Here is a 16,787-nt window from a genome sequence, read left to right on the forward strand (position 1 = left end):
TGTTTGTATTTTTAGAACATTATTAATTTATGTTACAAACCATAGATTTATACGAGGATTTTTCGAAAAATTATGATCTTATTAATTTATCGAAATTATTAATTTAGCAAACTGACTTAAATCGGGAAGATGAAAAATATTATCTTAGTAAGATTATTAATTTATGGAGTATTGATTTATAAAGATTTTATTGTATATATGAAAACATTGTTCCTTAATTCTCATTGTTGGGTAGATACATCTTAATTCTCATTGTTGGGTAGATACACATTTACATTGATGAAATCATTGTTTGATATAATAATTGATATGAGCAAAGCATACGATCAGATGGAATGGAAGTTCATGGCCGCATAATGGACAAGATGGATTTTAGCAACTCATGGATTCGGAAAGTGATGAATTGTATTTCGAGTGTTGGCAATTCCTTTGCACTCAATCGGGAAGTTGTGGGCAACCTTAAACCGAGCCGGGGAATCTGCCAAGTAGACCTTTTGTTGCCATTTCTGCTTGTAATTAGTGCCCAAGGCCTCTCAGCCTCACTGTCCATGTATGCAACTAGGGGCCTTAAAGGGAGTTCGAATTGCTTCAAGATGGCCAGCTAACCCATCTCTTCTTTGCAGACGATAGCCTCATCTTTTTCAGGGCCACCATGGATGAGCATATGAGCTAGCATCGGTGCAGGTTATTAATTATGAAAAATCAGCACTATCTTTTACTCCCAATACGGAGCCAGACTTGATAGACAGGATTAAAACTCTCCTAACTATTCCTGTGGTCGAAGGGCATGATACGTATCTTGGGTTGCCAACGTTCTCCCTTCGGAACAAGAAAATTCAATTCCAGTATTTAGTGGAGAGGGTTTCACGCAAAATTAATGGTCGAGGGAGTAAATTTTTTTCAGCAGGTGCCAGGTGGTAAGGAAATCCAGATCAAATCAGTGCTACAGGGAATCCCGACTTGTGCAATGCCGTGCTTCCACGTTCCAAAGGTAACATGTGCATATCTATTGAAAGGGAGTGTGCTAACTTTTGGTGGGGTATGGATAACAAGAGAGAGAAAATGCGTTGGACAACTTGGGAATTCCTATACCAACCAAAGAACATTGGGGTATGGGGTTCAGGAATCTTGCCGTATTTAATAAAGTTTTGCTTTGCCAAACAAATTTGGAGAATTATCTAGAATCATTCCTCCCTAGTAGCACAAATTCTCAAGGCTCGATACTGGTGCTAATTCTCAAGATAGTATTCATATATTGTGCATTGCATAATGCATGTGCACTTGTGCTAGTTTGGATAATGGTGTAATATCAATAGATCAAATCGCCAAATAAGCATAGAACAGTGACCAAAAAACAAATACGGTCAAAGCATAACCTTGCTTTCATGTGCAAATCCTTGTGCAACCTACATTTCTAATCTAGGTGCATTTCTTGAAATTAAATTTAGTAACATTTTAGGCTTGAGATCCTAAAGGAAGTCTACTATTTACAATCATTTTACATTTGTACAGATATTTAATCTTCTTCGCACATTTTCCCCATCCAAAATGAAGGGAAAATATCAGGCATGACATAAAAATTACCATGGCTCAGTATTGTTGAAAAGGGCACTTCTGTTATCTGACTGCCTACACCAACCTTCCTCCATCAATATCAGGTTCAGACGAATTATTAATTTCTCGACAGCTTCGTCTTCCTCCAAGTTGCTGGCTAACCGGGATTTCAAATCAAAGGTTGGAGATTCCTACAATACATTTATGATTTATCAGTAAAATCGAAAGGGACTGATTCCAGTGTTATGTACTACATTTATATATACACTCTCCCACACGTGTGTATATATACCTTTTTATCTTGGTAGAGCTTAAGGTACTGAAGTGACTCGACATAGAATCCACAATGGTACAACAGAGCAGCATAGTCTCTTAGTTCTTTTGGATCAATTTGGAGTAAGATGAGACGTTCACATGCTGTTAAAAACACATTTAATGAGAACAAAAAATTAGAAATCCGCCACAAGCATGGAACCAACCTTGAACCTTGAAATAATTATAATACACTAACAGTGCAATAATGGAAGAAAACAAAAAGAACTGCAAAGCCAAATTGTTGATTATGTTTTCTTCGGAAAGTAATCACGCTAAGACTTCGGATTTCAGTTCCAATTGAGTAAACCGCCATTTTTAATATTCACACTCTATAGGCTGTTCTGAATTCTCCTAATCTAGTAGACATATACCAGAATTATACAAAAACATCGAGTTCAACGTAGTCTGTGTGCTAATATTGAATATTGCAACCAATCGAAAGGACAGAGACTGAACTCCAAGTTATCTACAAACCTGACAGAGCACGGCGTATATCCCCAAACCGAACGCTGGTCCAAACACCTCGTTGCAGCCTATGCCTAGCAGCCTTGGCAGATGCAAGCTCCAACGCACTGATCAAACAAAGAAACAGGCTCAATTTTCAAAAAGACGATCCGAAACGTTGGAGGGTGAGAAAATTTGAATCGGTCTTGAGAAACTACAGATCAGTACCTTCTTTATTTTCGCTGGATCCGTTGTAACAATGAGCAGCATATGCTGCCCTTAGGAATAGACTTCTAGCATGATCAAGCTGAAATGGCCAGAAAGCATGCTTCAAATCTTGCAATATCTGTGATAGTCCACGTTACCAGATAATCAACAAAATAAATATGGGCAAGTAAAGGTGCAAAGTTAATTGAAATAAATTTGAGTATCACATGTTTTTCAGAGATAAGAAAACTTTATAAACCCCAAGTAGACTTTTGATGCAGTTCAAATGTATCTAATCCAAATCTCACAACTATTATCGTAATCCACTCAGAAAAACAAAATTGCACTGATTTAATGCAGAACTTATTAAGTTGGCTCGAATAGACCAAATAAGTCAAACTCAGGATCACCAGGCATTTCAATTTTATTATAGCAGGGTTGCATTAAATTCATGGAAGCTATAAGAAAGCGCATTACACATTTATTAGTCATAAATTTCAAACCTGCTCCAACAAATTTCATGAGATATAATGAACAATTAGATTGGTGGTTATAGATGACTAAAGCCATCAGACTGAAAAGTAATACACAAATGGAAAGGTAAGCCATGTCTAAAAGATGTCCAGTGCATGTTGAAGAAGCAAATATATACATCAACGACAAAGTAGGACAGGCATGCCACAAAATGTAGTGGAAAGCAAGAAATATTACCTCCACCAGTAAAGCTTGTGATGCCATAACATCTGGCTGATCTGATTCTTTGCTTTCTTGTTTGTGATAACAACTGGGAGAACCATAAGAATCATGTGGGAAGAAAATTTCCACATCAAAATTTAGGACTCCCCATAAACGAAGCATCTTTAGAATCTCCGAGTAAATAAGAGAGAGCATTGGAACAGAACCCGAACGATGTGTCAATACCTGGCGGCCAAAACAATCAGTACATAATATAGAGTCATAAACTATTTATCTCATTTACAACAAAAGTAACCATGACAGAGACACATACTGAATTCAGATAAAGAGCACGCTGCTCCACCTGATTTCTCGCACTTGATCTTCGAAAAGCCTGAAAATCAAAAACCAAAGTTGCACTCAGAGGTAAATTCTAATAGCAGCAAGAAAACTATGGAGCTAATTAGTGCCATGAAAAAGAACAAGATGATTCCCAAGACCGAGAAGGAGAGAGCCATGTTCCTTCTCAGGGTGTATCAAGACCAACTCTTGAACAATAATAGTAAACAACAAGAGTTCAAGCATCGATGATATTTTATTTTTTCAAAACACATACGGGTGAATATTCAAGCACTGCACTAGCAAACATTTTAACGGGATAGCCATTTTTTCTCCAAGCTGAACTAAAACCCTCAGCATTAATATATATTCTTCTTTGCATAATGCCTTCCAAGAATTATATCAGAAACCTTTACCTGTTTTCTCTAAAATTTTAAAGTAAACACTGTAGATGATGCAGCATGCCTGACTTCTTAAATCAATTCAGTACTTGTATTTTAAACTAACAAGTAACACCTCTCTCCAAATAAAGGATAGCATAGATGAAAAGAGAAGCTTTTAACAGCTAAGGATAACAAAGAATCAGCTTTTGACCTTAGCATAGTTATTAACTGTCCACATAAAATAGGCACATAAACATAATATTCACGAAATATTGCTGATAAAGTGGAAAGAAATCGGACTCACTTTGTTCACATATAAGTATCTATTTAAACACTCCAGAAAATCCTCAGGGGAGGATCTAAGAGAAGAGCCGTAACGAGAGCAATATTCCACGGCAAGACTGTCCAACCTAAAAAGAAAATCGTCAACTGGAAGAGGAACAGAAGAGTGTGATATAAGGGAGTCATCCTCAGCGGCTATATGCAGAGCAGCTCTTCCCAAATCAACATCTTCATTTACTCTTGTACTTGTCTCTCTCTCGATATCAGATAGTTTTTGAATCTGTGAGCAGAAACCTTCCCTTGCTGCCTGTTCAACAGATAAAACATTTAAATCTTCTTCCAAACATTAAAATACATTCTAGGAGGAAAATCCATTGTTGAGCTAAAATATTCTATGTTTAGAACTAGCAAAGGAACAGATTTAAATTCTTACTAATTTTACCAACAAAACATATCAAACTCGAGAAAACACGCCTTTCAATAATGTTGATGAAGCCTTTTGACCACAGTATTTCAAACCATAAATGAAAGTCATATGTTGAACAAAGTTATTGGTGATCAAAGATCAATGTAGTTCTCATTGAAGAGTGAAGATAATCTGGAGGAAATAATGTACATGGCCCAAGATGGTTTACGCCCAGTCTCCATCAAGATTAGCTCATGCAACCTATGGGTACAGAAGAAATCCTCACTTATCTTCTTTCTTTTTAACAACTTACTCACCTGTTAAATATACGTCTCCAAAAGGCAGTCATAGACTAATAATGTGAAATTTTATGGACATGGTTTCTCTCCCTTTTTTTTGAGCATATTCTCATATCTAAATTCATGTCATATGATTTGATAGATTAAAAATAATTGTAAACTGTAGCAACTAAGTTCACATCATTTTATCATACTTCCAAAAAAAATAGTCAAGTCGACATTTTTACTGAAGTGATGAGATATTCAAAAGAGGGATAAATTATTAAATAAACACCGTATTTCAACGACAAAAAAAATGATTTATTGTATTTAATTATGTAAACGCAATCACACGGCTCACTAACCTAGATGATTTAATGTGTATAATCATGTAAATGCTAATTTCACCTCTAACAAAATCTAACAACTTCAACCAAACAAAAATCTTGAAATCACATAAAGCTAACAATCAAAAGAATAACCTACCCGAGCATGAGTTGTATCGATGCCAGAAGAATCAAGAGCATCGTGGAGCACAAATTTCAACCCATTATCCGATGAATTCGATTCACATTTGCAGCTGCAATTCAAAATTCCAGCTGAAGAAGGATGCACCCGGAATTTCGGAATCTTCCAAAGATCAATACGATCATTAGATGATGATGAGAACGCAGTAAAGGTATTCGGGGAAATCCACGCAAACGCCATAATCAACAGATGAATTCCAAAGAAACAGCAAACAAATTTATTCTATCTGCTCGAAAATGGAAGTATCCCGGTTGCAAGGTGGAAGTTGGAATCGCCATTGTTGTGAATATAAAATATCTGATTTTTTTTTAATATAATAGAATATAAATATAAGCTGATTCGACATCCATTTTAAATTTTTTATCATTATTTTTTAAAAAGTTATAATAAAAAATACATTAAGAAATAATATTGATAAAATAGAAATAATTTAGTATGATAATAATCGTAAATGTAAATTAAAAATATTAATATTGTCAATTCAATGAAAATAAATAGTTAAATAATAACAATAGTAAGAAATAAATTAATATTTAATTTTCAAATTTGTGTGTTTTTAATTCCTTATTGATTTAATTGTTGTAAAAAAAATGCTATGTCAATTTCTAAATTATTATAAAAATAATATAACGTACTTTTTTGGGATAAGTATTCCTAAAATTAGATATCATATAGAAACAATAATTTTGACGCTGTTTGGCTGAGATGATTTAAAATATAAAGATAATATAAATATTTTTTTAACTCAATTTGAGTATAACGAAGAGTATGTCTCTTATGAGACGGTCTCACGAATCTTTATCTATGAGACAGGTCAATCTTACCGATATTCACAATAAAAAGTGGGCAAAAACTTGTGTGAGACGGTCTCACGAGTCGTATTTTGTGAGATGGATCTTTATTTGGGTCATCCATGAAAAAATATTACTTTTTATCTTAAGAGTATTACTTTTTATTGTGAACATTGGTACAGTTGATCCGTCTCACAGATTAGGATCCGTGAGACGGTCTCACATGAGACTCACTCTAAAAAGTAACACTTTTAGCATAAAAAGTAATAAATTTTCATGAATGACTCAAATAAGAATCTGTCTCACAAAATACGACATGTGAGTAGGGGTGGGAAAAAATACCGAAATACCAAAATACCGAAAAATCGTACCCAAAAAAATACCGAACTTACCGCAAAAATCGGTATACCAAAAATTTCGGTACGGTCATACCGTACCGAAATTTTCGGTATCAGTACGGAATATTTTTTTCGGTATATACCGAAATACCGAAAATAATTTTTTATTATTATTTTTTTAAATTTAAGTTCGGTATACCGAAAAATGTCGAAAACATTTTCGGTATACCGACAAAATTTTCGGTGTCGGTACGGTACCGGTATAAATTTTTTTCATACCGAATGTGCAATATACCGAATTTCCGGTATCGGTATGGAAAAATACCATACCGATATTTTCGGTACGGTATACGGTACAGTAGTTCGGTACGGTATACTGTACCATATCCATCCTACCTGTGAGACAGTTTCACACAAATTTTAAAAAAAAAAACGAAATAGTTCACGGAATTATTTAACTATATATTTTACGTATATAAATATTATTAATGTAATTATGCACATCATAAAGTTATTGCAATCACGTACATAAGATTTCGCCCTTCGCATATATTGTTAAAATTCTTACATAATTAAATAACAATCATATATTATCTACTTAATTGAATTGAATAAGTGATTCGACTCAAGATTTATATTTAATTGTGGAATTTAATATGTAAAAACCTTATACTGTTTAATTAAGATTGATGAGATTCTAGTAAATGTAAGGGTCTCATTGATGGATGTTTTGAAAGCCACATTTGTAAAACCCGCAAATTTCCAACTTGATAATTATCTATTTTTAGATATTTGATATTGTATGGGATAAGTTTTCAAGTTTGTTTGAGATTCTCTGAGAATTCGAAACTTCAACGGATATATACATAAATTTTGAAATTGATGTACATTTATCAAGACATATATGAATTGTTTCGATTATTGAAAGTCGCGTTCGAGCATGAGTTCTTTGTTTACAACATATGTTCCTTAAGAAACCGGTCTTATAGCCCAGTGGTCTCACTCCGCCAGATTAGCTGGCTCCTCTCCCTAGGTTCGATCCCCCTCCCGCGTGTGTTGTAATAAAAAAATAACATATGTTCCTTAATGATTGGTCAAATTCTATGTTCAAACATTGTTAGGATTCGATTGGATATGTGAAAGGATTTCTGAACTATGACTCATATACGATGAGGTTATTGTTGTTACCTCTTCTCGTCGAATCTGAAACTGGTCTTGAATCACGAACAGATAGCAGCAAAAAGATCAAGTCGAGGCAAGGATGATCCTTTCTCCGCAAGACGAAATTGCCCGTATATAGTGCTATACGTCGCAGGCAATCGTCCCCAAGATACAACGACTTCACGTCGAGAATTTGCAGCACTTCAAATCTCGAAATCAGCAAACAATTATATGCAAGAGCTCTCAAGTATTTTTCGAAAATAGTACAACAATATGAGAAGAGAAGATGCAAAAATTCAGCAGCCTTGGACAATGGTGGGATGGATCATTTATAGGTGATCATTGGATGTGTTGAGGAGACATGTCTCTCCAGACTGGGTGCATTGAGGAGCCACCATTCTAGCCAAAGAACACATTGTTTGACTCAAAGGAAGCCACGAACAGGTGCTTTGAAACCAAGGGTCGCGCATGATTCTCGGAAACACGCTGCTCGCGCCGGCCGCGCGTGTACACACTGTAAATGTGCAGCATACGCACAGTAGGGCGCGCGCCCGCGCGAGAAGCTGAGCGGCCGCGCGCCCTGTTCTGGCCAGATGCTCGAATTCCAGTGACATGCGCGCATCCGCGCGGGATGTGGCGCCACCGCGCGCCCAGTTCTGCCCGAGTGCGTGCACGATGCACACTGTTGTGCATTCTTGTTGAGCTAAAATCTAATTTCCAAATAAATTTGGTCTAAAAAGATTAACTTTGGTCAAACACCGCACCGCACCGAGACGAGACGAGACGAGCGCGCGCGCGCATGTGTGTTTCTGTGGATAATTTTTTGTAGGTCAAATTATATATATACTAAATAATAAAATATATATTATATAGTAATAATTTTTTAAAAAAAATTGGGGGGGCCGTGGCCCCTCCTGGTCATATGGTGAATACGCCACTGTGTATATCTGTGGATGGATAACATTTTTTTGAGTTTGTTTCAATCAATATTATTTTATGTGTTTTGTTTAATATCATTTGTTAATAATACAAGTTTTTGAAATTGAATTTTTAATTTTTTTTATATATATTTAATTCATATTATATATAATCAATGTCAATGTGTATAACAACGTATCGCACATACTCCATATTAATTTAATAAATGTGTGGACCTGCATGAAAAAACATGTTTCCTTATTTATCACTTGTATTTTGTATAACGAAGAATTGGAATATACATAGGTAAACGAGCCTCGAATGACCCAAAAGTTGCAGCATTAATAATTCATTATGTACCCTAATATGCAAAGAAAGACTGCCAAAGTAAGAGCGTCTCCAACCTTTGCACCAAAATGATGTTTGGCGCAGAGATATTCTCCAACGGGGCTGTGCTATTTGCAAAATAGCGCAACTCCATTTCCTTCGGCACCAATTTGCCGTAGAGGAAAGCCTTTTTAAAAAAATTATAAATATTTATATTAAAAATTATAAATATTATTTATATAATATTATGATATCATTATATTATTTTAATAATTAGATATTTAATCATAAAAATTGAAATATTATAAAAATTTATAAATAGATTTTAAAATATTTTATAATTAAACATCTAACACACAAATTTATTGAATAATATTTAAACATTCAAGCACACAGTTAATTCCAGGTCAAACTCATCTGTAGGACCGAGTGCTTGTCGCTTTACCAAACTCTATAACTAATGGTAATGGTTCAACTCAAATCTTTTAAACCGCACACCAGCTCAAGCACCACGGTTCAATTACTCAACCAAGCAGAGACAATTATTGCACCCAACAATCTCCCTCCCAATAATTGCACTCTTTGCAATCAATGGGAATCGAGCCTGTGACCTTGGCTCTGATACCAATTGTAGGACCGAACGCTTGCCGTTTTACCAAAAGCTATAGCTAGTGAAAATGGTGCAACTCAAATCTTTTAAACCGCACAGCAGCTCAAGCACCACGGTTCGATCGCTCAATCAAGCACGGACAATTATTGCACCCAACATCATCTATCAGTCCAAACTCATCTGCCAGTCAAAACTGATCTACCAGTCCAAACATATCTACCAGTCAAAACTCATCTACCACTCCAAAACTCATATACCAGTCCAAACTCATCTATTTCACCAATTTTAATTATTTTTGTTTCAATTCGTATAACACAGATTTAAATAATATATTTATAATAATTATATTAATCATTTTAATAATATTATCCTAATTATTAATAATATAATATTTATATCAAACATAAAATGTACCTATAATTATATCACTAAATTTTAAAAATACACATTTAATAACTAATAAGAAAAAATTAAATAAATCGAATATGAGAATATTCTTTTTTAGAGTAAGATTTGAAGTAGATGTGTTGGATATGAATATTGTATTTGGTGCAGAAACTGCACTATTTTAAAATAGAATTTTGGGTTGGAGATTACCTAAGATACAATAATAGAGGTGGTCCTTTTCAGGACAAACAAAAACTGTCGAGGGGAATAAATATGAGACATCGGAACATAACAATGATCTGCGTCATTTTCTTGTAAAAGAAGAGAAAGAAAAGTATACTAGTAAGTAAAAAATTACACCACTCAAAACCAAAGGAAACTGAAACTCACAATTCAGATTATCTATGCATTTTATGTATTGACCTTTTTTTTTCTTGAAAAAAACATGAATACAAAATTTATTTTATTTGCTTTTTGCATCCAAAATTCTCGGATACATGCTTACGACTTTGACATCCATTTAGGCTATTCATTCAAATGAAATAAGATGCATTCAAATGATTTAGAAACTCAAGGTTTAATAATTATTAATAATATTAGTATTAGAAAGACACTAGTGCTACTTGAACAATAATAGATATTTTGTGAGATGATCTTACGAATCTTTATGTGAGTGATTAACCCAAATCTTATGGAGATTTTAGGAATTTTATTTGTGATTATCTACTATTTTTGTCTATTATTTTGTGTTTATCTGAATTAATTTTATAATAATTATAGATTTGAATAAAAGAGGAAAAAGGCTTAACTTGAAAGAGAAGATGATTGTACAAGATTTCAAATGCAACAAAATACCAAAAGTTATTTTCTTGAGAATATTAAAGCTTTGGAAAAAAATCTGTGAAGATCTTGATAGAGAGGAAGCTCACATTTGAAAAATAAAATCTCAACAATTTTTGAACTTAACACGAGCTTTAAAGATTTGGAGGATTAGGCCATGAAGTGAAGATAAAAAAAAAAAAAAGACATGAAAAAAGCGTGAAAAAGGAGAGAAGACTGGAGAGGAGGCTAAGGCGTGAGAACAGAACAAGGGCGTGAGAACATAAGGCTAGGCAGACATGTCAGAAAAGGAGAGAGAATAGAAGGGAGGAAGCAGATAATGAAGAGAACAGAAAACTATGCAACAGACAAATTTCTCTTAAGAACGTTGAGGAAGAAGGAATTGAGAATTTGAGAGGGGGGATGAAGACAATTTCAAAATAGGAATCACGTTGACCACACTGAGATTTTCTTATTCCTCCTTAAATTTTATTCTTATGAATTCAAATATTGTGTCTTTGCTTTGTTTTAATTTTATAGAATAAATTTCGGGATAATACTCATTTTCGTCCTTCTCGTTAACCGCTTTTCCCATTTCAGTCCTTCATGATTTTTGACTGCTTAATTAATCCTTCATGTTTTCAAAATATTCCCGAATTGGTCCTTAACGTTATCCTGATGTTAAAGTTAACGTTGACTTGACATTAGCGACGGTTTTTATAAAACCGTTGCTAATTAGCGACGGATTTTCAAAACTTCGTCGCTACTTAGCGACGGTTTAATATTTTCATAAAATAAAAAAAATTAATTTTAATAATTTTAAAAAAAACCTAGAATCAGACTATGCTAACAATATTAATGATCTTAACTAACACTTAAAAATTTACAAAAAATTAAAGCGAAAAAGTTTACCCTAAGTCGAAACTAAAATCGTGTAAGAGAAAAAAATTTTAAGTGGTGTAGATGAAATGAAAAGAGAGTATTTTTATAGACAGTTTGCGACTGGTTTTGGTAACACCGTCGCTAATTACGACGGTAATATTATTAACCTTGAAGTATAGACGGTTTTGCAATCACCGTCGCTATTTTACCAAAAGCATAAAGCAAACTTGTAATGCCCGAGAATTTAATTACCGTAATCAGAAATGATTTGGATATGATTACTGTAATCGGGGATTAATCTGAAATGAATTATAGAGTTAATCGAGATGATTTTAGACGGAACGGATCGGACTAGAACACCTGATAAAGGTGTGAAATGTGTGTGCAAGAAGTGAGAGGGCGCACATGCGCGTGGAGGTGCGCGAGTCTAGCACGAGATGGGCAGCACCTTTCGCGCACATGCGCGGATGAAGTCGCGCACATGCGCGGAGGCGGCCGAGCCATGCGCGCACATGCGCGAACGGACTTCGCGCATATGCGCGTAGCGCCCAGCACCATGGGCGCATATGCGCGGGCGAGTGGGCGCATATGCGCGAGAATCATTAGTGCCGAGCAGAAAGTCTCGCGCACATGAGCGATAGGGGTGCGCGCACATGCGCGAGACGGAGCGCACATGCGCGATGTGATAACGCGCATATGCGCGCGAGGACCAGCAGCGATTGTCGAGGCCGAGAGTCTCGCGTATATGCGCGAGAATGAGCGCGCATATGCGCGAGTCGTTTTGTGGCAATTTTTGGATATGACACGTACGAGTTACATGCATGATATATATATGCGTAAAACTCGAAATCTTCTTCATTCTTCAGAGAAAATCGAGAGGTTTGGGGAATACTTGCCTTCGTGAGTTTGTAAATCGATTTGTGTGCGAACCGTATATCTGAATTGAAATCCGACTTCGATACTGTGTTCGTATCAACGCAGGCTACGATTGGACGTAAGTTTTATTACGTTTAGACAAGATTTGATTTTATGATATTGTCAGAATTACATATGATTCAGATATGGTGTTTCTGCTACCGTAGATATTGTAGAATCGAAGTCAGATTTAGAAACAGATTGTTTATGGAATTGTTATGAATTGTAGAGTTGATTTGATTGAGATTGCTATCAGAATTATGCTGTTATTCATTTTACAATGTACAGATACTGAAGTTATAGATTGTACCGAAATTTATTAGGAATTCTGGTATTATAATTATGATGTTAAGACTGACGGGGTTACAAGACTGTATTGTTATGCCGTTGAAACATCAGTTAGTGCAGATTGATCAGATTCAGTATTGGTTTCTGTTATCTTGTGATATTGATGATGTGATCAGATAGTATTTTGTTCAGATATTGATCAGATCATGTATTGAATTGGGTATTGTTCAGAACAGATTGTGATTTGAACTACACATTGATACAGTGTATTGGTTATTGTCATTTCAGATCAGATATGGACAAATTCGACTTCGAGACGTCGTCTTCATCAGATCAGGAAGACAAAGGTATAATTCATGTGATATTTGGGAAGAACAACTCAATTGAGATCGCGTTGAGTTGCCCACTAAATCACATACTATACTCTTGTTATGTTTTTATATGATTATGCTATGATTATAGATTGTTATTCATGCATTAAGATAGGACAGTCTGGAGATCAGGCAGACTCTAGACGTTCGGCGATATCTCAGCTCTGGGGAAGATCACCGCCCCTTTGTAGATGCGGATACAGATCAGGCCGAAGTCTAGGAATAAGACGTACAGCACCTCGATTGGTAGGGTAGGTGACAGCCAGTGACGTCTTATTCACCCCGGGATCCCTAGAGTTTCAGATCGAGTCAAGTCTAGACATGATTTATTTAGGACTGCATGCTTATATAGATGTGGCTCCTAGATCATGGGACCCATCGTTATTGCTTCCAGTTGTGCTAGCATGTTTTTATGATTTAGATGGGTTATATGTATGTTTAGCTGATTTGAAGTGCATGCTTGTTGTGATTAGATTTCATAGCTTATGAAATCTAATGTTTTGATTTTAGTCGTGACAGCATGTTTCATGAATTATTTTATGTATATACATGTTTACCATGTTTTATACTGGGATTTAGTTCTCACCGGAATTATCCGGCTGTTGTCTTGTTTTGTATGTGTGCATGACAACAGGTGGGGCAGGATCAGGGTCAAGAAGATGATGAGAGAAGACGAGTATAGCGTGGTGATTCCGGACTTACAGTAGACTTGGTTTTATTACTTGACTTTAGTAGTGGAACTTTAGATTAGATTATTGTACTTTTAATACTGAAATGTATTTTATACAGATATGTGTAGTATTTAGATTCCATTACCTTCCGCTATTGTATATTAAAAAGAAAAATTTTTAGACCCTGTTTTATCTTAATTGATAATTAAATCCCAATGATGATTAAGAAAATGATTAGCGTCCGGGTCCCCACAACAGGTGGTATCAGAGCCTTAGGTTCTAGAGCTGAAGGTTCCTAGAGCTGATAGTTCCTTTAGCTATAGATTCTTTAGCGATAGATCTTCTAGAGATAGAAAAGATTGAGCGGGGTAGATGAATTTTCTTTCTTTCCTTGCATGTGTGTACTAGCATGAGATTGATTCTAATGTTGATTGACATTGTGTGCTAGCATGAGACTATGTGTTACTGCTTTAAGATACATGTTTACCTGATTATATGATGTGAATGGGTATTATGTATTCTTGAGTATGAATCAGATCGGATTCATGATCAGCAGTAAGATGATCATGATCAGAAAGGATTGGCACAGCATTGTATTATTGGGTTACTAATGTTTGTGGTAATCAGATATACCTCCCCGAAGGATGTTGGAAACAGGCAGTACATCGTATGAGCAGCCATATATACCAGAACCGCAGATAGATGTGTCAGCGACTCCGATGGAAACCAAGTTGGCAGAATTTCAGTTATTTCAGCCGCCGATTCTGAGTGGTACCGAGACGCCTGAAACGTGTCAGCACTGGGTTGAGGACATAGAGATATTGTTTGATCTACTGGATTGTACAGATGACCAAAGAGTTAAATTGGTATTTCACCAATTACAAGAGGCTGCCAGAAGTTGGTGGATTACAATCAAAAGAATATTAGCACTACGTGGTACTGTGATCACGTGGGAAGTCTTCAAGACTGAATTCTATCAAAGATTTTTCTCCGCCTCGTACCGAGAAAACAAGAAAGCAGAGTTTGAGAATTTAAGTCAAGGTCAATTGAATATTGATGATTATGCTGCTAAATTTTCTACTCTGTTGCGTTTTGCCCCTCATATGGCTAGGGATGATGAAGCTGTGGTGAATCAATTCATTAGAGGATTGAATTCGGAGATAGTTGCATTCATGAATTTACAGCGACCTTATCACTTTGCTGATGTCTTGAGTAAAGCAAAGAGAGCAGAAGAGAGTTTGATTCGACAATTAACGAGGTTGTGTGTGAAGCAACCCCAGACACCACAATCCCCTTCGAGATTTGAACGTGGCAGCACGAATGGAAAGCAAGATTTGCTGAAAGCTCGGAAGAAACAGTTCAAGAAGTTAGGCAGTGGTTCTTCCAGTTCCAGTGGTTCCAGTCCGAGTTATACTGGAGTCTATTGCACTAGGTGTGGAGGGAGACATCCCACCGAACAATGCCAGGGAGTGACTGGTAGATGCAATATCTGCGGACAGCATGGGCATTTTGCTAGAGTGTGTCCTCAGAAGGGTTCCCAAAGATTCTGGGGAGCAGGACCATCGGGTGGCAATGCGTGAAAAACAGACCCAGTAGTTACAACAGGTATCATTTTTTATGATTATATTGCATACGTATTGATATATACTAATGCATTCGTTATGAGTATCTGTGAATGAGTGGTATGGAGATATGCTGTATCTGTTGGGTCTGTGTATACTGTAGTATTGATTCCTTGGCTGTTGAGGAATATGTTGATATCAGCAATTTCTGTGACATATTATATACTCAGTTAGATGAGGATGGGACTGGATTAGATTATGATGCACTTGTAATTGTCTGATTTGGATTGCATTATTGACATGTATATGCTAAACAAGTACAGAAATATCGTAGAATGTGTTCCAGAAATAGTAAGATTAAGACCAGATCTAGGTGATCAATGAGGATTTTCGATTCAGAAGTCCTTAGAACATTGTAAGGTTTAGGACTCGATTATTACAGAAAGGAACAGATGGCATCCTTATGTATCTAGTAGATCCACTGAAATCGAGTCTAAAATTTGATAGTAAGATAATAGTTAACTGGTGTTTGCTTAGATAAGATGTCAGATGGGTTCTCTATCAGAAAGAATTGAAAGAATTGACAGATTAAGTATGGGCTAAAGAATACAGTGGATTGTGTATTTCTCTTGAAGACATTTTAGTTCTGTTTCTAGATTGACAGATTATGTGTTCAGGGGTATTTTGAAGAATTATGCTTGTTATATCTATGATTCCAGGATATATCCACAGTATTTGATTGTGTATATTGAATATTTGAAGATTGGGTTAAATATTCCGAGAACTGTGATTATTGTATACATCAATGGGTCAGGTATGGATCCGAATGCAGTTATTGATACAGGTTTATATTCAGACTATGCGGTATCAGGAATGTCAGAATTAACAGAATGTCAGATATGTCAGAACTTTCTTATCTAATTTGGACAGATTATTTTATTCGGATTATCTTATTTTTGTGTTGATTTATGTCTGCTGAGTATTGTTATGATTCTAAATCAGTATTTGAGACATCTTATATTGGTTGGGAGTATATTCTATTTGCAGATAAGATATAGCAGTTGATCTGGGCAGTATGAAGATTAGTCAGCCAGCCAGAATCTATTATGTTATGAGTTTTCTTAAACTCACTAGATCTGTATAGGTTCTTTCTATTCAGAATTTGATGTTATTGGGAGTCAGTGTGTGATGCAGACTAGTGTAAACAGTTCAGAAATGTAATCAGAATGTTCAGCACTGTATTTTGTTGATCAGATCAGTATAACGGCTATGTAATTTGTGTTTTGTATAAGACCGATTATCGTGTTATATCAGAATGTTTCAGAATTGTTACAGC

The 16,787-nt window shown here is 35.6% G+C and overlaps 1 protein-coding gene across 1 annotated transcript; it reads right to left on the minus strand.

Moving 5' to 3' along the window:
- Positions 1 to 1,306: 1,306 nt before the first annotated feature.
- On the minus strand, positions 1,307 to 5,712 carry LOC140812840 (uncharacterized). Its single transcript, XM_073171206.1, has 8 exons — positions 5,370 to 5,712; positions 4,222 to 4,506; positions 3,530 to 3,589; positions 3,232 to 3,441; positions 2,543 to 2,659; positions 2,344 to 2,443; positions 1,847 to 1,971; positions 1,307 to 1,745 (listed from the first exon to the last, which is right to left on the minus strand). The coding sequence occupies exons 1-8, from the start codon at positions 5,589 to 5,591 to the stop codon at positions 1,581 to 1,583; spliced, it is 1,284 nt and encodes a 427-aa protein (XP_073027307.1). The 5' UTR covers positions 5,592 to 5,712; the 3' UTR covers positions 1,307 to 1,580.
- Positions 5,713 to 16,787: the final 11,075 nt, after the last annotated feature.

The sequence above is a fragment of the Primulina eburnea genome, chromosome 14, assembly GCF_022965805.1.
Source record: "Primulina eburnea isolate SZY01 chromosome 14, ASM2296580v1, whole genome shotgun sequence".
NCBI classification, from domain to species: Eukaryota; Viridiplantae; Streptophyta; class Magnoliopsida; order Lamiales; family Gesneriaceae; genus Primulina; species Primulina eburnea.